This window comes from Canis lupus, chromosome 4 (assembly GCF_003254725.2).
Source record: "Canis lupus dingo isolate Sandy chromosome 4, ASM325472v2, whole genome shotgun sequence".
Lineage (NCBI taxonomy): Eukaryota > Metazoa > Chordata > Mammalia > Carnivora > Canidae > Canis > Canis lupus.
In genome coordinates, this window is record NC_064246.1 from 70,148,733 (window position 1) to 70,170,918 (window position 22,186).

At 38.0% G+C, this 22,186-nt stretch overlaps 2 protein-coding genes across 6 annotated transcripts in view; both read left to right on the forward strand.

Moving 5' to 3' along the window:
- Positions 1–7,475, forward strand: part of C9 (complement C9) — a 60,067-nt gene extending 52,592 nt beyond the window's left edge. Inside the window, exons 10-11 of the mRNA XM_025436375.3 lie at positions 1,438–1,666; positions 6,389–7,475. Of these exons, the coding sequence (XP_025292160.1) occupies positions 1,438–1,666; positions 6,389–6,438 (279 nt within the window). The 3' untranslated portion in view covers positions 6,439–7,475. The remainder of the gene's footprint in view (positions 1–1,437; positions 1,667–6,388) is intronic.
- Positions 7,476–13,537: 6,062 nt separating this feature from the next.
- FYB1 (FYN binding protein 1) overlaps positions 13,538–22,186 on the forward strand; it is a 150,411-nt gene continuing 141,762 nt past the window's right edge. For 2 of the 5 annotated variants that reach the window (XM_035714919.2, XM_035714920.2), the window contains exon 1: positions 13,542–13,684. In XM_035714919.2, the coding sequence (XP_035570812.2) occupies positions 13,556–13,684 (129 nt within the window). In that variant the 5' untranslated portion in view covers positions 13,542–13,555. Of the gene's footprint in view, positions 13,757–16,376; positions 16,504–22,186 lie in introns of those variants that run through there. The other 3 variants (XM_049109316.1, XM_035714921.2, XM_025436382.3) reach the window with 3 other exon arrangements.

The following is a 22,186-nucleotide window of genomic DNA, read 5'->3' on the forward strand; positions in this document are numbered from 1 at the left end:
TCAAGTGGCTCTTTAGAGTCACGCAATTGAATTTGCTTATAGAGACATATGATGCACACTATCAATATATATTGTGGTTTCTCCACCGTAGGAACTGTTTGATTTCTGTATGACTAGAATATTCTTCTTTATGGCCCAGCACCCTCAAACCCTCAAGTCTCAGCTTAAGGGTTATATTCTCAGGAAAGTTTTTCCCAAGCTTTCCTGCATCAGTTGTGGGAGCTATGTGTCTTACTCTAGGAATTTAAGTGTGTAGAATAAATCATTTTGTTTCATTTTCTGTAAGCCTAATTAAATCTGGCATTGAGATCCCATTCCTCCATACTGCTGGAAAATTCAGCCTTCATTCATTTATTGGATTGGGTTCAGGGAGGCCTTTCCTTGTTGCCCAAATTAATACAAGAACCCTGATGTGTCTGTTGGGAAGCTGGGAATTTAATATATGTAAACATTTAGTTCACTGTGGTGATGGTAACCTCATTGTTCAAACTCACATGTTCACTTGAGGTCAAGATTGTGCATGGGAGTCCTTGACAGAACTGAATCCTTGGTGCCAGATATGGACCTAACTTCCCTCGGGGCACTCCATAGTTCCTGCTACCTCCCAAAATAGCTGCCAGAGATCTAGGTAGGGTTTCGTGCTACTTGAGGGACATACCAAGGCTGGAGGAATCTCCTTCCTCAGTGGGATTCTCACACTCTTTCCTGCAAAAATTTCTTAATAAATCCATGCTTCAAGGGGGTGGGGGAGGAAGGCAGTAAAGAATTTTCCTTGGAGCACCTGGTGGCTCAGTCTTCAGCTCAGGTCATGATCCCGGGGTCCTGGGATCAAGCTCAGCTTCTTTGGGCTCTCTGCTCAGCAGGGAGTTTGCTTGTCCCTCTCCCTCTGCTCTCCCCACCCTCTTGTGCTCCTTCTCTTGCTCTCTGTATCTCTCTCTCAAATAAATAAAATCTTTTTAAAAAAAGAATTTGCTTTTAGACACTTTCTAAGATCTTGGTCTTGCACACAAACTTCTACTTTAATGAGAGACAGTGAGCACCTGGATACCTGCTGGAAGAGAGGAGTGAAAAAAGGCAGCAAAAATAATTCTCAAAATAATGTCGATATATGATCCTGCAAAACGTTTAAATCCATGATTGTGCATTTTAAAAATACATGTACCCATCCCATATAGCACCTACCATAGTTTCCATTTATCTATAAAATTATTTTAATATCATTTTTCTTATCTCTATAATGTGATCTCCGTGATCACAGAGATCATGCCTAGTTTGGGTCACCACTATAGTCTTAAAAGCTAACATCATATCTACCAATAACAATCACTAAATAAGCCTTCGTTGAATTCATGAATTCATAGATAATTCAGTGAATGGTATTACACAAACTCCATCAGTAGAAAAAGTCTTAAAGTTAAATGTTTTACTTTCTTGTAGCTATCTCCTATATATAATCTGATTCCAGTGCAAATAAAAGATGCACACCTAAAGAAACAAAATTTGGAAAGTGCCATTGAAGATTACATCAATGAATTCAGTGTGAGAAAATGCGACCAGTGCAAAAATGGAGGTACCATAATTCTGCTAGAGGGAGAATGTCTGTGTTCCTGCCCAATCGAATTTACGGGCATTGCCTGCGAAACCAGTAAACGAAAAATTTCTAAAGGTGAGAACAACTTACATCATTAGGGACAAAGTTTTGAGGTGATTTATTTTGAAAATTAGCTCTTAAATTAATTTGTATGAAACTTCTAGATTTTCCACATAAACAGAGGATAAAAACTGAATGGATAATGAAAATGGACAAATCAGACTTTATGTGTCATCGAGCATGCAATTTTACATCTTCCGCATCTGCATTTAAACAGAAATGTGAAAAAAAAAATTTAATTGTAATGACTGACCCCTGAACAACATAAGTTGGAACTCCATGGGTCCATGTATATGGGTTTTTTTTACAGCACAGTATTAGAAATGTATTTCCCTTATGATTTTCTTAATAACATTTTCTTTTCTCTAGCTTACTTTATTGTAAGAATACACTATATATAAGACATACAACATATGTGTTAGTTGATTAACTAACTAGTGTTAACTAGTGTTAATCAACTATATTTATATTCTCAGTAAGCTTCTAGGCAATAGTAGGCTATGAGGAGTTAAGTTTTGGGGGAGTCAAAAGTAGTGCACATACTTACAATTGTGTGGGGATCAGTGTCCCTAAGCCCCCATGTTATTCAGGGGTCAACTATAATTTTTTAAGCAAATAATCAAAATTCTGGGATCCCTGGGTGGCGCAGTGGTTTAGCGCCTGCCTTTGGCCCAGGGCGCGATCCTGGAGACCCGGGATCGAATCCCACGTCAGGCTCCCGGTGCATGGAGCCTGCTTCTCCCTCTGCCTGTGTCTCTGCCTCTCTCTCTCTCTCTCTGTGACTATCATAAATAAATAAAAAATTTTAAAAAAAATTTTTTTTAAAATAATCAAAATTCTTAATCTCTCTAAAAATATTCTTGTATATTCCAGAGTTTTCTTTTTTTTTCCAGAGAAGTTTTCTTCACATGTTCTTATAAATACCCTTGAATAAGATGCACTTCACAGTTGAATCCCTAAGATCTACGTCTTTTAGTTTTGTTTTTTCAGATCGCAGGAAACAGATAAGGAGAATATAACTGTCTCCATAATTACAGTTGGTGTTTATGAAAATCTGAAATATCATTTATCATTGTTGAAGATACAAAAGCCTCCTCGAAATGTCCAAAAACCCTTGTAACAACCAAATTACCTTGTCATTAATGCTGTAGTGACGCTACCACTTTTATGACTCTTTATCACTTTCTCAGTGTATTTCTCCTGTCTGCTTCTGCTGCTTCTATGTTTTTTCAGTGCTTCCTGCATTCAAAATTCCCGAAGACTCTGTAGAGGATGTCATGGTAGACAGCACAGGTGTCCCTTCAGGACCTTCAAGCGCCCATCCCCCCACCTCCTAGGAGGATTACCCCCTGACGGTTAATGGCTGACATTTCACACATTTCAATTCTCTTTAGCAATTGCCCTGTAACAAGGAAGCGACCATGCCCAAGGTTATGCTCCCCGACCTGAGGGAGGCTCCTATCTGATGACTAGTCCATTGGTTGGTATTTGATAAGGCAGTCCTCTTGCCTCAGTTGGGACAACTCTGAAGCACCCTCCAGCTTCAGAGCTCCCCACGTGATTTGGTGAAGCTTCAGTTGCAAGAGCGTTACAATTGAACTTCCCCTTATTCCTAATTTTGCTTTCCACACTCCTAACAGATTTTTTCCCCAAAGAACACACACTAATAAATATGAGGCATACAAACTCAGATTCTCAGAGTCTGTTTCCAAGGGCATGCTGTTAGAATCTGATTGGATCAATTGAGTTTTATTCCATTATCCAATACATAGTGTTCCTAAAACAGGATAAGTTTCTAATGATAGCATTAACTCCTGGTCCTCCTTATGTCTGTTCTGTAGACAGTGGACTTTTGCCAAGGTGCAGATTTCTGTTCCAAATGGATATGGCCACAGGAGCAGGGTCAATTTACCTAAAATATGACCTTTATGTGTTTGCTTTAATTAAAAACAAAAACTAGACTGTGGGCACAGAAGGTGCTTGAGACTCATGGATTCACAGTAAGATAGCACATGTAAAAGACTAACAAAGGACTTGAATTTGGGGAAAGTGTTCAAAAACTATTTGGCATTATTATCATTGATGCCTATTTCTACATCTTTTTTCTATGCAAGCAAATAAGAAATGTACACGTATATATATTTAGATAGATGATAGATAGATAGATGATAGATGATAGATAGATAGATAGATAGATAGATAGATAGATAGATAGATAAAGAGAGAGAGAAAAGAGAGAGAGAGATTTTTCTTTCCCCATTTTTGTTCTTTGCCCAATGGTAGTAAAGTATATACATTGATCCATACGCTGATCTGGCTTTTAGCACTTAAATCTTAAGATCTTTCTTTATTATTTATATTATTACTTATTCAATTTATTTAAACCAAAACAAAGAGTTCCCCATTTCTCTCACCCCACCTCTCACAACCACCAATCTATTCTCTGTACCTATGAGTTTTATGTTTTGTTTGTTTTTCTACTTTTCAGATTCCACATATAAAAGAGATCATATAAAAAAATAAAATAAAATTAAATAAAATAAAATAAAATAGATCATATAGTATTTCTCTTTCTCTGTATGACTTATTTCATTTACTATGATGCTCTCAAGGTCCAAAGATGTCCTTCTTTTTTGTGACTGAATATTCCATTGTGTATATATACCACACGTTCTTTATCCATTTATCCATTGATGGACACTTAGGTAGCTTCCATGTCTTGGCTATTGTAAAAAATGCTGCAGTAAACATAGGGGCGCATGTATCTTTTTGAGTTAATGTTTTAATTTTCTTCAGATAAATACCAAGAAGTGGAATTGGAGGATCATATAGTAGTTCTATTTTTAATTTTTTTAGGAGCCTCCATGATATTTTCCAGAGCAGCTGGACCAATTTACATTCCCACCAAGAGTGCACACGGGTTCACTAACACTTGTTATTTCTTGTCACATCCTCACTAGCACTTGTTATTTCTTATCTTTTTGATAATAGCCATTCTAACAGGTGGGAGGTGATAGATAGCTCTTTGTGGTTGTGATTTGCATTTCTCTGATGATTAGTGATGCTGAGCATTTTCATGTACCTATTGGCCATCTATATGTCTCTTTTCTGGAGAAATGTCTATTCAGATCTTCCGCCCATTCTTTAATCAAATTATTTTTTTGCTATTGAGTTGTAGGAATTCTTTATATATTCTCTATATTAGCTGCTTATCAGATATATGGTTTGCAAATATTTTGTTCGTTCAGTAGGTTGTCTTTTCATTTTGTTGATGATTTCCTTTGCCGTGCAGAAACTTTTTAGTTTCATGTAGTCCCACCTGTTTATTTTTGCTTTTGTTGCTTTTGCTTTTGGTGTCAGATTCAAAAAGTCATTGCTAAGACCTGGGTCAAGGAGTTTACTACCTATGTTTCCTTCCAAGAGCTTTATGGTTTCAGATCTTATGTTCAAGACCTTAATCTATTTTTAATTAATCCTGGCCTCCTGTATTATTTTCCTGCTTTTATCTCTTTGAAGATGTTAAACATATTCATTTGGGAGCATCTCTTAAACTGCTCCAGAATATATAGTTTCTGCACTGCAATTGATTTGTCTGTTAAGTGTACTAACTCATTTTCATGGCATTCTTTTCAAACTGGTATTTCTTATTATATGTTTAATCCTCAGTGTAGTTTCCTGTGGGAATCCTGTTACTCTTAGTATTCTTAGGGTTAATTTGTTTCTTGTGAGGTCCTGTTGTTTTCATTTATTTTGCACCAGTTTTTTATGTAAATGTCTTGGTTCAGTTTCCACATTTTGTGTTTGATGAATAATGAAGATCAAGTTCACCATCTATATACATAATAGTTTTAAGGAAGCTAGTGTCTTCTGGTTGACCTTTCGCAACTAACCCAGATTGGTCCACCAGCTCCTTGATGAAGTCTTTCTTGCTGAATCTTTCTCTTGAGGAGTCTCTTCCTGATATCCCATTTTCGACAAAATATTCAGTTCCAGCACCTTATTTAAATCATGAGATTGAAAATCTTAAATCTTAAACATCACCTTTCTTTAACGTACTATTTACTTCAAGTAGAATGCTCTCCAACTTTCTCCTCCTTCAACCAAACTAACCTCCCTTTTTTTTTTTTATTCCCCTTGTGTGTTTTCTTCTCCCACACCAAGGTTTCTCAGCTTAATGCTCACTAGATTTACCTGGCTAGCTTTTTTAGAAAAACCAAAAACAAAAACAAAACAGATGTCCATCCACGCCAGTTAAACCAGAACCTTTGTGGTGGATCCTTCCTGGAGCATGATTCTTTTTTTCCTTTTCTTCTTCCTCTTCTTCCTCTTCCTCTTCTCCTCTTGCTCCTCCTTTCCTCTTCCTCCTCCTCCTCCTTCTTAATTCTCTGGTTATGCAAAGAGTGGAAAAACCTTCCTTCTGGACCCAGAATAATTAACATCTCTTCACTGAAATCTCCAATTTCTCCAAGAATCGATTCTGTCTACACTTTCTGAGCACTTTTCCCTTTGCTCTTCCAGAACTAATAATATTTCATCTTTCTACACAAGCTGAAGATCCCTCTAGTTCGTAATGTGTCTACTATCTTGCACCCTGTTTTATACCCAGCATCTAGACAGCATCTGGCACACTGGGGTGCAACAGGATAAGGAGATAAATAAATAGATGGATGGATGGATGGATGAACCCAAAGTTGAAGTCCTATTAATCATGATATGATAATCCTTTGTTTTCTCTAGGTTTACCAGCCAAACAAAAAATAAAAAGAACAACAACTACAACAAAATAAACAAATAAACCTATTGACTTCTCCGGGATCAAACAAAAGTAAAAACCGGGACTTTGCAATTAAGGATCCTACCCTTGAAGATAGTTCTTGCTGCCAAATGGAAAACAACATGAACATCCAATTGACCTCTGAAATCTCTCTCCAACCCACAACGCTTCTTTTCCTCCTTAAACTCCTATGGTGTTTCCATTTTTTATCCCTGAATGAGCAGTCAGCAGTGAACTATGAAGATTACTTTCTCCCACAGTCAATGCCAGTCTCTGGCTAACAAACAAAATTAAAAAGATAGTGTTGGCTTTAAAAGTAATTGCCAAAGTACTTTGTATGATTAATATGTTCCACCAGGTCCATTATCCAAGTCCATGACATGCAATTTCATTCTTGTGTATGTCATTGCTTCTTGTTGGGTCATTCATCAGTACCTGCATTCATTCACTGAGCAAATACCTACTGAGTGCCAACCCCATGCAGAGCATGCTGCTCTTGTTAGTCTTAGCTCTCCAGTTTAACTCTATGTTTCCAAGGGAAGAAAGTATTATATTTGTAACCAAAACAATTAGGTTAAATCATGCAAAATGTCCCTATCCAAACATATTTTACAAAAAGAAAGAAGAAAGAAAGAAAGAAAGAAAGAAAGAAAGAAAGAAAGAAAGAAGAAAGAAAGAAAGAAAGAAAGAAAGAAAGAAAGAAAGAAAGAGAGAAAGAAGAAAGACAACAAACACACAAAAAACAAATAACCAACAATTTCATATGGTCCAGCTTAATACTCAACTTAATGAATTGTATGAGGTAAGGCTACCCACATAAGAAAGTCATCAAGAGACCTGACTGTATGATTTTATATGTTAAATAGAGTGGTACTTAAGGCTTCAAAGCTTTTGAAAAGGTCTGAGACTTCCCCTAAAAACAACCCTCAAAATACAAAAGAAAAAATGCAAAATCAAAATTAATAAATGTTTAATAAACATGAATAATATGATCATATCAACTCCATTAATTGGTATTGTTAATAAACATTTCCTTCATTTATAAATAAATGTGTTAGTTTTTCCTCACTTCACACAAATTCAGAATGCACACAATTACTGAAAGATCACAGTAAATTATTTATTCACAAAAAAATTAAAAGCACAATTTTTAACAATATTTTTCAAGTTCTTTTTCTAAGCAACAAAGGAAAGGGTTATTGGATATGGGATGCATTTTCATATGTTACATGTGATAGGGATGGAGCTCTAAAAATAGAAGTGCTGGCCTGGTCCCTTGGATATGAAAATAGCCTTGGGAGCCTAAAAGAATTCCTGTTCCCTGCCCCCAGAAACCTAGGCGAATCAAAAAGAATTTGGGTCTGTTAAATGCATGCAAATACTGAACACAGCTCAGATAACGCACTGTTAAGAGAGTTTCTGCTGTAGAGCATCTGGACTAAGGGGAGTTATCAGAGTAAATACTGAGAATGCCTTGCACTCTTTTGAATTATAAATGTCAAACAAGAAAAGAGCTGAGCCTCAACTGGACTCCCTAGGGTCAGCTTAATGATTTGTCAGAGTCCCTTTTACTGGAAGTGGAAGGGAACCGTGCAGATGCACTGGTTACCTCAAGATCTTCCAACGAACTTCCCTTCAATCGTGACATAGCTGGTAGAGCCTTTCCAGCAGGGTGCACCATTGAGACACCAGAAACTGCCCAACAGGACTCCGCCCCTGGGAGAACGCCTCTAAACCTACACTGAGGAAGAATCAGGAGAAATTGGGAGAGATGAGGACCTTCTGGCTGCTGGGCCTTACATGGCTCAGCTTGGCCTGTGGTTGTGAGAAAGCAGACTCCTGAGAAGGAAAGGTGGAGCTCAGTGCAGGCAGATGGGGCTCAGGGTATCCCCACCCCACATGCCCTCTGAGGGGCACTCCACAAACTCAAGGGAAGAAACAATTGGGGAAAATAGTCCTCTGTCTCAGGCATACATTCTGATGATTCCCCTGAAACCTAGCCTTATTAAGAGGACCCAGAGGAGCTGGATGGGCATTCATATTCTCTTGGGCCTAATGGGAAAAGCAGCTTTGGAGAATCACTATGGTTTTACATTTTTCCCTTTTTACATTCAAAACTCAGGTAGCTTATTCCTTCTATTGTTCGCCTGGTAGATAGCAACGTATATGGGGCAACTAATGAATGTTTGAGGTGTGGATCAACATCCTTCCCCTGGCTTTACACCACTATCTCCCCAGGGCCCTTTGACTGTGTACACAGGGGACACTGCATGCAACAGCCCACAATAACACCCTTGAGGTCGTTTCCCAATAGTTATTTATAAAAATAATCCTAAATGGTGGATAAGAGGCTAGGCTTAACTTAGGTTTATTTTGAAAGAAACAAAAGTATTCTCTCTCTCAATCACACACAAGCACACATATGTAATGAATTCACAGGACAAACATCTATCACTCTGCTCACCTCCAACTCCCCTCAACCTCTCTACTCCCACCTCGGGTTCGTTAGCCACGACCATGCTAAGAGCAGTGAAGTGGTTCAAGAGAAGGAAGTGATGTACTTTTTAACAAGAGACAAGTTACTAAACCCCCAAGCTCTAGGATACCCTAGGGGTGATAATGTTCACTTCATAGGATTTTGTGTTGATTTATTGAAATAATGCATTTAATGACTTTGGCCTTTGTAAACAAACAATAAACATGGTTATTATGCAAGGCTATTGATGTAAATCCTTCTGAATGTGACTCTAACATTAGTGACACTTAAAAAGTCAAAATGAGTAAATCTGAAAGCTGAGAATAATGTTTTATGGCAGAATGAGTTAGTACTTTCCTCTAAATAATTAGTGGTCTCAGTGATTTTTTTTTGAGGAGTTTTTTTTTTTTTATTGTAGCAATATACCATTTTAACAAAATTTTTTTGTAGAGAAGGAGCAGGAGACTGGCAGAGAGAGAGAGGGAGAGAGTATCTCAAGCAGACTCTCCAGTGAGGACAGAGCCAAACACAGGGCTTGATCCCACAACCCTGAGATCATGACCTGAACCAAAATCAAGAGGCAGATACTTAACTTTCTGAGCAACCCCAGGTCCCCTATTTTAACCATTTTTAAGTGTACAGTTCAGTGGCATTAAGTATATTTATATTGTTGTGCAACAATCACTACTACCCATCTGCAGAACTTTATCATCATACCAAACTGAAACTCTGCACCTAATAAGCAATAACTCTCCATTTCCTACATCCCCAGCCCTGATAACTACTATTCTAATTTCTGTCTCTGAATTTGACATTTGTCCTTTCACATCTATTTCACTTAGGGAATATCTTCCAGCATATATCAGAATTTCCCTGTATACAATATAGAATGTTTTCAGCCTTAAAAAACAATGAAATATATGTATTAATGCTACATTTATATATTTATGATACATATATCACATTTTGTTTGTCCATTTCTCTGTTGCTGGACACTTGGTTTGCTTCTACTTTGGGGCTATCATTTATATATATAAATGAACATGAGTGTACAAATATCTCTTTGAATCTGCTTTCACTTTTTGGGGGCATATACCCAGAAGTGGAGTTATGGGATAATAAGCTAAATCTATGTTTAATTTTTTAAAAGATTTTTAAGATTTTATTTATTTATTCATGAGAGACACAGAAAGAGAGAGAGAGGCAGAGACACAGGCAGAGGGAGAAGCAGGCTCCATGCAGGGAGCCCAATGTGGGACTCGATCCCTGGTCTCCAGGATCACACCCTGAGCCGAAGGCAAGCATTTAACCACTAAGCCATGCAGATGTCCCTATGTTTAATTTTTTAAGGAACCACAATACTGTTTTCCTTAACAGTCGCACCATTTTATATTCCTATCAGCAATGTGCAAGGGCTCTAATTTCCCCACAGCCTGGTTAACACTCGTTAGTTTCTAGGTTTTTTAATAATAGCCATCCTAATGGATACAAAAGTGGTATCTCTAGATGGTTTTGATTTACATTTCCCTAATGATGAGTGATGTTGAGCATCCTTGCATGTCCTTTTTGGCCTTTTGTATGTCTTCTTTGGAGAAATATCTACTCACGTCCTTTGACTATTTTTTGATCAGGTAGTTGAGTTTATGGAAATTCCTTATATATTTTAGATATTAATTCCCTTTCATATATACAACTTACAAATATTTTCTCTGATTCTGGGGTTGCCTTTTTACCCTATTTTTTTTAAATATACATTTTTTTTAATTTTATTTATTTATGATAGTCATCACAGAGAGAGAGGCAGAGACATAGGCAGAGGGAGAAGCAGGCTCCATGCAGGGAACCTGATGTGGGATTCGATCCTGGGTCCCCAGGATCGCGCCCTGGGCCAAAGGCAGGCACCAAACTGCTGTACCACCCAGGGATCCCTCCTTTTTACCCTATTGATAGCATTCTTTGATGCACAAGAGTTTTTCATGTTGATGAAATCTAATTTACCTATTTTTTCTTCTGTTTCCTGTGCTTGTGGTGTCATATCCAAGAAGTCATTTGATCCAACTTTGTGATGAAGCTTCTCCCTTGTGTTTTATTCCAGGAATCTTACAGGTTTTTTTGAAGATTTTTCTTTATTTATTCATGAGAGACACAGAGAGAGAAGCAGAGACATAGGCAGAGGAGTCATAGGCAGAGGAAGAAGCAGGCTCCCCATGGGGAGCCTGATGCAGGACTTGAGCCCAGGACCCCAGGATCATGACCTGAGCCGAAGGCACATGCTCAACAGCCACCCAGGTACCCCAGGAGTCTACAGTTATATTAGCTCTTATGTTTAGGTTTTTTATCATTTTGAGCTAATTTTCTATATTGTATAAGGTAAGGCTCCAGCTTCATTCTTTTGCATCATGGATATCCAGTTTTCCCAGTATCATGTATTGATTAATGATACTTTTTATTCATGTGCTAGCCTACTGCAATCAGTCAGCCTAGAAGAGACTACAAAAAAACAAACAAACATACAAGAAGGTCAAGATGACATTGAATCATTTCACAAATTATGTTCTAATAAATGTATTTCATAGCTACATTATAGATTCTTACAAGTCCTCCTAATAGCATAACTAAGTAGTAGTATTGAGTTCCAAAAGGTACTATAGAATTTAAAATAGCAACATTTGTATTCTTCTGAACAAAAGAAATTTGTCACCTGGTTATACTCAGGTATGGCTAATTTTATTTTAGGTCATAGATAATTTTATATTTAGGTAAGCTTCTTGCCTATTTTTTTGGCAAAGATTTGCAATTAGGTATGTTTTAAAAAGAAAGGAAAGAATGTAAGTCTTCACCAATATTTATCCTATACTGAAATAGAAATATTCCTATCTTTAAATTAAAGAGACAACAAACTAGGAAATGAGTATATTCATACCTGCAATTAATTGACAGCGGGAAAGAATAAGAATTCAAGGAATGGTGGAGAGATCCATTTTTCCCTTTGTCATCTTCTCTGAGTCTACAAGATCCTGAGACACGTCTATTTATTTTCCATTCTTTCTGGCCTAACCTTACTTTTGGGAAGGGAACTGGGAATGAATGCATGAATGAATGAATGAATGAATGAATGAGGAAAGATAAAAGCAGAAATAGATTTTTCATGTATGATCTTTTATTTGTTAAAATACAAATTTTTATTAACAAATTGTTAAGCCCAATGACCAACCCATGAGAGTATGTATTTTGATGATGTCAGTTAAATGTCCTTGTCTTGGAGATCTAGTAAGTGACAACAGTGAGAGCCATGAGTAGAAAAGAGCAGGATTCAAGAGACTCTGCAGACCCTTACAAGCCCCCTTAAACCCAAGAGAGAGGAAGATAAAAATTATAACCAAAAGAGCAAAAGAAAGTAATAAATAAATTAATATACAACAGAATTCTAGAAGCTTTGTTCTTGGTCTCTTTGCTTTCCAAGCTAGTTGGTTTGATAAAAGACCCCTTAAATAAAGTTTAGATTATTTCTCCAGTGTCCTGTTTCAGCAGTTCTTTTTAGAGATCAGTAAATGTTTGCCTGGGGTTGGGTTTAAGTTGCAAAGAAAATTTTTCTCTGCTTTCCTTAAATTTAAATACAATTTACTCATCCTATTGAAATATGATGAGAACTATCCTCCTGTTTGGAAGGTGAGCTCAGTTTTTACTAAAGTTGATTGGTAAGGTATTTCTTTGAGGGATGCCTGGGTGGTTCAGTCAGTTAAGTGTCTGACTCTTGATTTCAGCTCAGGTTATAATCTCAGGGGCTGAGATTGAGCCCTGTGTTGAGCTCCACACTGGACATGGAGTTTGCTTGGGATTCTCTCCCTTCCCTTCTCTCTCCCACTCTGTCCCTCTCTCAGCTCACGCACTCTCTCTCTAAAATAAATAAATAAAATCTTTTAAAAAAATAGCTATTTCTTCCAGAGCATTGATGTTCTGAATGGGTTAAAGCCTGCTTTTATCAAAAATATAAAGTACAAGAGTGAAAATCCACTCTGTTTTCAAAACAAAAAGTGAAAGAGAAATAAGCCAAACCAAGGAACAGCTCATTTCCTCTTGCACACCCTTTTTAAACATGCCTGTTCTTATCCTGGTTTCTTCCTGCTACTTTTCACTTGGCTATTCCATATCTATCCTAACAGGGAGACTAATTTCCTTGAATTTCTATGAATCTATTTTGTGAGTTTGGGTTGTTCTTTGCTGGCACCATTCAGATTCACGTTGATTGAAAAAGACAAGTTTACAAAATAATGAGGTTTTAGCTGACCATTTTTCCAGTGTGAAATCTCAAGAGGTCACTCAGCATTTCTATGTTTTAATTTCATCCTCAAAGAGCAGTAATGTAGTGACCATCTCCTAGTATCTGATAATATTTTTGCCAAGAGTTTTTCCACAGCTTCTCCTAAATAATGGGCTTCAAGGGAGGCTGTACACATGCAGAATTAGTGTGCAAAACCGTATAATGTTTTTTATCAGATTCTGAAAGGAACCCATGAGCGCAAAAAAAAAAAAAAAAAGGAAAGAAAAAAAGTTTAGAAAAATAAGTTGCTCTAGGATCTTAGCATGGCAGAAGGAAGTATGCAAATTAATTCACACTGGAAGAGTTTCAAATATAGTTAGCGAGCCAAACTTAATGCAGCCCATACAATGGGAGAACCATAAAAGGCAAACATACCAAAGAGCTTCATTTTGTGGTGCAGTCTGCAGTTCAGAAAAAGGGGGAGAAGAGCAAGTGCACAGAAGAGAAGGCTTCCTGGAAGAGGTGAGACTAAACATGCCTCTATTCTCCTACCTCTGGGGTCTTGTCCGGGCATATTAGTGTTGGACACATAAAGTAAGTGATCATGTGTTTCCTCTCTAAAATGTTAACCATTTGGTTTATAAAGCTGAAATTATGTTTATAAGTTTTATACTAAAGTTTAAGTTTATTATGTTTATAAGTAATTCTAATCCCCTACGCTAATCATCTTCAAATAATGATCAGTAAGTAGTGTTACCTAAATTTTTATTAGTGCTATTTCCTCCATCTTCTTGTCAATTGACTTTAAAAAATGAAGCTGGTTTCTGAGATCCACCCCACAACTTGGGGCCTCACTGTCTCCCCCTAGCTTTCACCTTTGGTGAACACCAAAGTAGCGGACTCATTTTACCATTGCCTAAACAAAAATCATTCTCTAGAATGCAAATTTAGGAAAAGAGAATGCATGCCCAAGTAGTTAAAGAATTCTAACGACTTTTGCATCCGCTGAGCTACTTCTCCCTTTCGCTAGCAGGAATAATTGCAGTGCCCATATCAGAAAAATAGAACTTTATCTTCTTGAGATGGTATCTCTCTATTGTCTGTCATCTTCATTGCATTTCCTGTTTCATCTTCCTTCTTAGGGGCTTAGGTACTTAGCTGACTTCACAGGAAATATACTCACATACATGATATTTGATATATGGTTTTAAATAAAGTGATTATGCTCCAAAATTAAAACTCAATGGTGGAGGATGGATTAGGGTTGGGAGCTTGAGTCCTTACTGTTTTTTTCTTAATCATACTACTTCTCTTAAGTATATGTTTTTGACACACTGCCGAATTTATGTCAGTAGCAACTAAAACTTACCTTAATTTTCATTCGGAAATAAGCATAAATTGAAGTGGAATTCAAACAAACGAATTGAAATTTGAAGTTCTCTTAACCAGAGACTTATCCAGTCAGCTACATTGTTAATGGAAATTGCTAGATTTCTGTTCATGGTGTAATTTTGGTCCAACTTGCTGGTACAGAGAGAAAATCATAGAATGACCAAGAATAAGTAATTGTTACGTACTGCATAGTTAAAATGTGTTGTTAAACTCAGCAGTCAATGGTGTCAGAGCGTCAGGATTATTTCTACCTCCAAAGCTTGCCTAGTGATCTGTCCACCATCTGGTAGCAGGAGTCATCTGCTCCTCCTTCTAGAGACCAGGCTTACCTGCACCTTGGAATTTCTGTGAAAACTAAAAAATACTGATGACTGTGTCTTAAACCCAGAGATTTTGATTTGACAGTCTGGGTAAAGCCTGGAAACTGGGATTTTTAAAAGCATCCCAGGTGATGTTAATGTGCAACCAGGTTGAAAACCATTTCTTTAGACACTAAACTATACCTGCACTATGAAAAAACTATTTCAGGAGATAGTAGATAAGAGGCATTTTGATTAAGCTAAAGAATGTCTCCACGTCAAGGCCTTCTGCTGACAAATGCTTTAGATCTAAAAGCATGCCTTTCCTATACCTGTCTTACTTTGGTCATCCTCCTCCTTTTATTTGTTGAGTATTCATTATGTGCCAGAGACTGCAATTTCAGATTCCTAACTTCCCACCTAATTTCTGACCATTCCCTCTTTAAAATATCTGCAGGCTTCAAGACAGTATCAGATTCTTTTCCACCTCTAGAACTCACCCCTGCTCCGTCTTCATGCTTTGTCCTGGCAATGATTCTATCCATATTTCTAATCACATCTTCATTTTGAAAAACATATTCATTTTAATGAATAAATAATAGGGGACATCTTTTTTAATATAGAACTTTTAATATAGAACTTTTTAATATAGGATTTGTAGTGTCATGGCAGTAATTTGTATTAGCTTAGCGTCAAGTGAAAAAGTTTGGTTCCCCTCTGCTAGATGGTAGTACTTATAAGAAGATCTAGAAATTCACAACCCAAACTAAGAAATCAGCTACCTTTACTCGTCAAGAGGCAACAAAGTTGATCTTCTGCCCTTGAAATTACTTTAGTTCAGGCTATGTATTCAAAATAAATGAGATAAATCCTTGTACCAGAACGTGTTCAGACAGGTATTACAGATAATTGTGGGATCTGGGATCAAACACAATGCTTTAAGAATATATCTAGTTTACCAGCAGAAAGATTGAGGCATCTGATGCTAATAAAAATTGTTAATAACCTAACATATAAAGCCAGATTGGCATAAAATTTATATTTTTTTGATGAAACGAATGTCATCCTATGATAAGCTTATGGATGCCTCCACCATTTAAATATTGGTGAGACAATTTAAATACATTTGGGACTGTTGTCATGTTCCCTTTGTTCTTTTTAAGATTATAGTTATGTTTTTAACAAATACTAAATACTCAACATAGAAAAGTCAGCAAAGTACAAAACAAGGATTATTTGTAATAAAACCTTGACCTAAGTCAACAGCTATTAACATTTTAAATTGTGTCCTTCATTCATTCATAGATAGATTCACAAATATAGATTTTATATAAAATAATCATGTACACAAAATGTAACCTCCAGACACTTCTTTAAAAATCCCATGGCATCTTTCAGACTTCAAAGCTCCACCTGTTCTCATTTTATTAAAGTATAATAACTTAATAAACCCAGTCAGTTATACAAATGCTCTGAAGGCTGAGATAACATGCAAATAAACCTTACATATCAATGTGTGAAGGCTGGACAGACCACACAGTTCAAAAAAGGAAGTGCACTCTGCAAAGCCAACTTGCACATTCACTGACCCCAGTACAGCATCTTCATGGTCACCGTGTGCCAGGCACATCCACTCTTTTCAATAAAATGGTAAGTAAAAGATTTTATGATTTTCCCTGGTCTCCTGGCAAACATCTCACGTTCTCTACGTAGAGCAGAGAGGGGTGGGGATGCTTCTCAGCCACGTCCTCCTATCCTTTGGAATTTTTGCTTGACCCGCTGTTCTGTTTGCATATAAAGCTGCTGAGTGTTATGCCAGTTGAAAGTCTGTGGCTTCAGGATTTCCCGTTTCTGATTCTAGCCTTCAGAATAGAGGAAGGGCTATGACTTACAGAAAGAAAAGCTGCATTCTTTGTCTTTGCCTCTTAAGACAGCAAGGTGCCAGAATCAGTAACGTAGTCAAGTTTCCTACTGTAAGTGTTTGGGATCCCAGAGGAGAACCCCAATGATAAAGGGTGGGCAGTACTGCTGCTACTGTGAGCCATTTGACAACACAGTGGATTTTATAAAGGAGCCCTTTTGTTTAAAAGTGCGTTTCATTATTTTAGTTCAGAGAAGGAAACAAAACCCAAATCGTTCAGATCTTAGGGGCAGGTTGTGTTCCCAGAGTTAGTTAAGGTCATCATTTGGAGCACACTTAGAATTGTGACTGGGTTCCTGATTGTACCGTAACAGCTCGCTTAACTCGTAATGTTGCGGAACTGCAGTGTGAGTATTCTGCTACGGCTTCCTATTATTTCTCTGTAATGATTGCCTGTGTTCTCATACACGGAGTGTTCTCGTGCTCCCAGAGTCTAGAGGAGAGCTCACTTTCTATCCCATGCAGCCCCTCCTTCACCCCCCAGAGCCCAGAAGACTGGACACTTGGCCACCCCTTCTCTTTGTAAGGAAGGGGATTGTTTGCTTTGCCAGCCCATAGTGAAAAGACAGGGATGGAGATGATGACTCCTGCAGGGACACAGTGGGGGGATGGAGTGGGGCTTTGGAGCACCAGGGGTTCATGGGATGTGTTTGTAAGTCAGGAGACTCTTGAGCCAGAATTAGGAAGTACAGAGGCCAGAGAGAATGACCTTGCCATAGAGGAGAAAGGGAGGAGAAGACAGAGAATCAGAGGTGCAGGTCCTAGCAGGGAAGAATGCACAGCCACGGAGGAAATGGGGGCCCATGGATCCTACCTGCAGCTACTGTGGGGGAGAAAGACAGTCACCTGTCAGGATGGGACTTACCTGGCCTGGAAGTGTTTCCAACTGGGTCTTCAGGTCCCAAATTCTTACAAGAAGGCTTGACCTTAATTACTGATAGCTTTTTCAAAAATAAGTGATGTTTATAGAGTTACTTGGGTTTTTTGGGGGGAAATGAGATGATAATACCAGAAAAAAAAAGTTTAACTGGATAGTGTGTATTTGGTACAATACATAAGCAATGTTTTCTCGGATTACCAGCTCCCTATTACAAAAGTAACACATAGTATTAGAGAATATTTCTTAGAAATATACATATGCAGAAATGAAACAACGTTTTCTGTAGTTTCAATACCTGGGGGTGATCATCGTGAAGTAGGTACAGATCTTTCTAGAATTTCATCATTTTAAAATACTTCATCATTTTAAGATATATTTTTTAATGTATTTAAATATATATTTACTTTAAAATATATTTTATGAATATGATTTTTCTATTAATGCTGTCCTACTTTTTAACCCATTTCCTTACCTGCTTTTTTATTTAAAATATCTCAAATAATAGATGGGTTATGATATAATTTTTCATGATGAATCATTTTTCCACGATTTAATCATTTCCATATGGTTAGACATTTCGACTGTGTCTTATTTTTCTTTCTTTATGGTATTATAGGCAATATATTCATTTATACACATTGCTGCTCAGGAAAGGTATGGAGTTGGCCCACGTTCTTTATAACATGATTCCACATTTTAGAAGTAGAAGAACATGGCAATAGGATTCTCATTCTCAAACATCAGCCCCTGTGGAAATTGACTTGATCTGTAAACTTAGACAAATTAGTTCACCTCACAGTCCTAAAATTGAAAAAAAACAGAATGATACCCATCTACATGACAAGTGATTCTAGGTACATTTCAATTTGCTGAATTTTCTGGGGAAAAAAAAAGGAAGAATAGATATCTAATAATGTACCAATTTTTATATGTTTATGATGAGTGAGGAAAAAATCTTTTGTGACTAAGCTTAGAAGATTTTAAGAAATGGAGTAAAAGTTGGTTTGGGGGTTTTTGTCTGTTTTGCTCCTTTCATCCAACTTTCCGTTGACATGTGAGCCACTGACCAAAGAGATGTGCTATCACCTGCTCAATCATTCAACAAAGGCCTGTTGAACCTCTATGCCATGTTGGGGTCTGAACGAGAATGCAGGGGGAGCAATCCAGATGGGGTCCAAGCTCCTGAGAGCTTCCCCTTACCTAGTACGGTGGGTCTCAAACATTAATATGCATCTCAGCCAGAGACTAGGGCCAGAGATTTTGCATTTCTAATGAGTTTTCAGGTGCTGCTGATCCAGGCACTCAGAGAACCACTGTTTGGTAGAAGTGATAGATCAAAAGCTAATCAGAGTGAACAAGTAAAATATGATATAGCGACCTCAGGAAGGAGATAAATAAGGAGCTGAGATAGAGCATAGAAAGGAGCATCCTCTTTATGGCTCTGGTCTCTGATAAAGTGCTGTTTACACTGAAGCACTGGTTCTCAACACTGGCTGCATGTGACAATCACTTGAGCGGCTTCTAAGTCATACACGTTCCCAAGGCCTCAACTGAGACCAGTTAAATCAAAACCTTGAGGTGGGAGCTGGGGCCCAGCGAGGGTGGAGAACTGCTGCACCAAACAGCAAGAATGAGGCAGGCAAGGTAAACACAGCGTTAAGAACTGCTTCAAGCAGAGGAAATGGCAGGTGCAAAAGATGTGAGACGGGGAGAGCTCAGATCAGCAAGACCAGGATGGCTAGAAGATAACCAAGAGAAGACAAAATGGCCAGGGATTTTTTTTTTGGGGTTTTTTTTTAAGATTTATTTATTTATTTTTATTTGTGATAGAGAGAGGGAGAGAGGGGGGCAAAGAGAGGCAGAGACACAGAAGGAAGGAGAAGCAGGCTCCATGCCAGAAGCCTGACATGGGACTCGATCGCGGGACTCCAGGATCGTGCCCTGGGCCAAAGCCAGATGCCGTACTGCTGAGCCACCCAGGGATCCCCCGCCAGGAATGGTTTTAAGAAATAGGCAGCAGCCAAGGGATTTGATCTTATTTCGATCCCCCAAGTAGCCACTGGAGGCTCCTAAGAAAAGGAGGGAGTGCTATTATTTGGTTTACATTTGAAAGTAGAGCTACTTCTGGGGTGCCTGGGTGGCTCAGTGCATTAAGCATCAGACTCTTGGTTTTGGCTCAGGTCATGATTCCAGGGTCCTGGGAGAGAGCACCCCCCCTCCCGGCCCTGTGGGGCTCCACACTCAGCAGAGTCTACTTGAGATTCTTTCCCTCTCCCTCTGCCCCTCCTCCAGCTCACATCTGTGAGCTGTCTCTCTATCTCTCAAATAAAATAGATATAAGCTTTAAAATAAAAAAAAAAAGAAAGAAAAGAAGAAGGGCTACTTCTGAAGTGACATACATACTCTGCAGGCAACCTTGACCATGCCTGGAGCTAAATATTGACTTTCCCTCCCTCATCCTTTTAAAATTGTGGCCCAGGGCAGCCCAGGTGGCTCAGCGGTTTAGCACCTCCTTCCACCTAGGGCGTGATCCTGGAGACCTGGGATCGAGTCCCACATCAAGCTCCCTGCATGGAGGCCTGCTTCTCCCTCTGCCTATGTCTCTGCCTCTGTGTGTGTGTGTGTGTGTTTCTTGTGAATAAATGAATAAAATCTTTAAAAAATAAAATTGTGACCCAAATATGAACACAGTCAAACAAGAGAATAGGTAGTGCAGAGTTTCTGAAGGAAGTGGGTTTACAGACCTTCAAATAATTCAAGTGGCTACTGTGAAAGCCCAACTGAGAGCAGGTGTCCCAGGGAAATCAGAGAACATAAAAAGTGAGCTAGAAGTATCCCCTTAAGAGCTGGGCTTCCAACTCTTTTCTTTCAGGGAGGATGACTCTTGTTCTTATCATGTAAGCTAAAAGGGTCCTGAATAATATGCTAATATTCCCAAATGGAAATCCATTCACCTCTTCATGCTTCTCCCCATTCCCACTATCTGGCTTATATCCTCTTCTTCTGCAAAAGGGGCCATCTGCCTTCTGCAGAAGATCTAGCCTAGTGTATTAAAAAAAAAAAAATCCTATGCTATGACAAGCAAGTTTTAAGCCAAAGATAAGAGGTTCAAATACTAGGGGATCTCTTCCATCCACACATCGAGGCATGTAGGAGGAAATGAGGGCCGTTTCCTGGAGCACATTATTAACATACTTTAAATATGTGGCACTCTTGTCCTTAAAGTAAGTGGGTGTTGGACTCCAGCTCTTGATTTGGTAACTCCAATATCACTTCTCTAATTCTCCAAGTTGGATTCCATCTGCCTTTCTGCCCTCTCATGTCATTCTCTTTTTTAAATATTATGATATGGGGGCATCTGGGTGGCTAAGTCAGTTAAGCATCTGCCTTTGGCTCAGGTCATGATCTCAGGGTCCTAGAATTGAGCCCCATTTTGGGCTCCCTGCTCAGTGGGGAGTCTGCTTCTCCCTCTCTCTCTCTCTGCCCCTCCCTGACCCATGCACTCACTCTCTCTCTCATAAATAATTTTTTTTAAAAAGTTTAATAAAATAAAATATTATGGTTTGAAAAAAGTAGTATAGTATGTTATAAAACAAATAATATAACAAATTCTCGCATACCACCCAAACTTCTCATATATTACCACTTTGTCATAATATTGCTGTTTTGCCATATTTTCAGAAAAATAAAAAAGACAAAGCTGAAGTTCTCTTTTTGCCCTTCCCAGTTCCATGCCCCTGCCTCCAACAGCAGGTGGACACCTGTTCTGAAAACAGCATCTCATCTACCCAGCCATGTTTTCTGTTTTTATTTCATCTGCCCATATCTATAAAATGACATATAGTATTGTTTTGTCTGCTTTTGTTTGATTATGATTTCTCCAAACGCCTTTTTTTTCACCCAACATCGGTATGTCTTCAAGATATATCCATTTGGACACATACAGGTCTGGTTCAATTTATTGACTTGCTATGTAATTATATTGCAATTTGTTCACCTATTCTCCCAACATTTAATTTGTTTCATTATTTTCCATTTCAAACAGTTCCAGAATGAATATGTTTCTCCATAGAGGGTATGGGCACCTTCAGGTTTACTGAATGTTAGCAAATGGTTCTCCAAAGTCATCATAACAATTTACTTCTCACCAGCCTGTGTGCCAGTTGCCATTTCTCTACATCATCCCTATATCGGTAATCATCTGAGATTACTAAGAGAGTTTTGAGCATTTGTTATATGTAAAACCCCACTTCATTGTTGTTTTAGTTTTCCCGGTTACTACTAAGATAGAATATGTTTTCTTAAGCTTATTGACCATTCACATAACCTCTTCTGTAAATTCTTTTCACGTGATGCCTATTTTCTTACAAATCATCTTTTCATGTTGATTTATAGAAAATCTTTATCCAAAAAAAAAAAAAAAAAAAAGAAAATCTTTATCCAATTCATCCTGGGTCGATTATGTGCATTGTGAATTTTGTGCTCCATGGCTTGTTTTTTACTATATTTTTGGTGTCTCTTTTTTATATAAA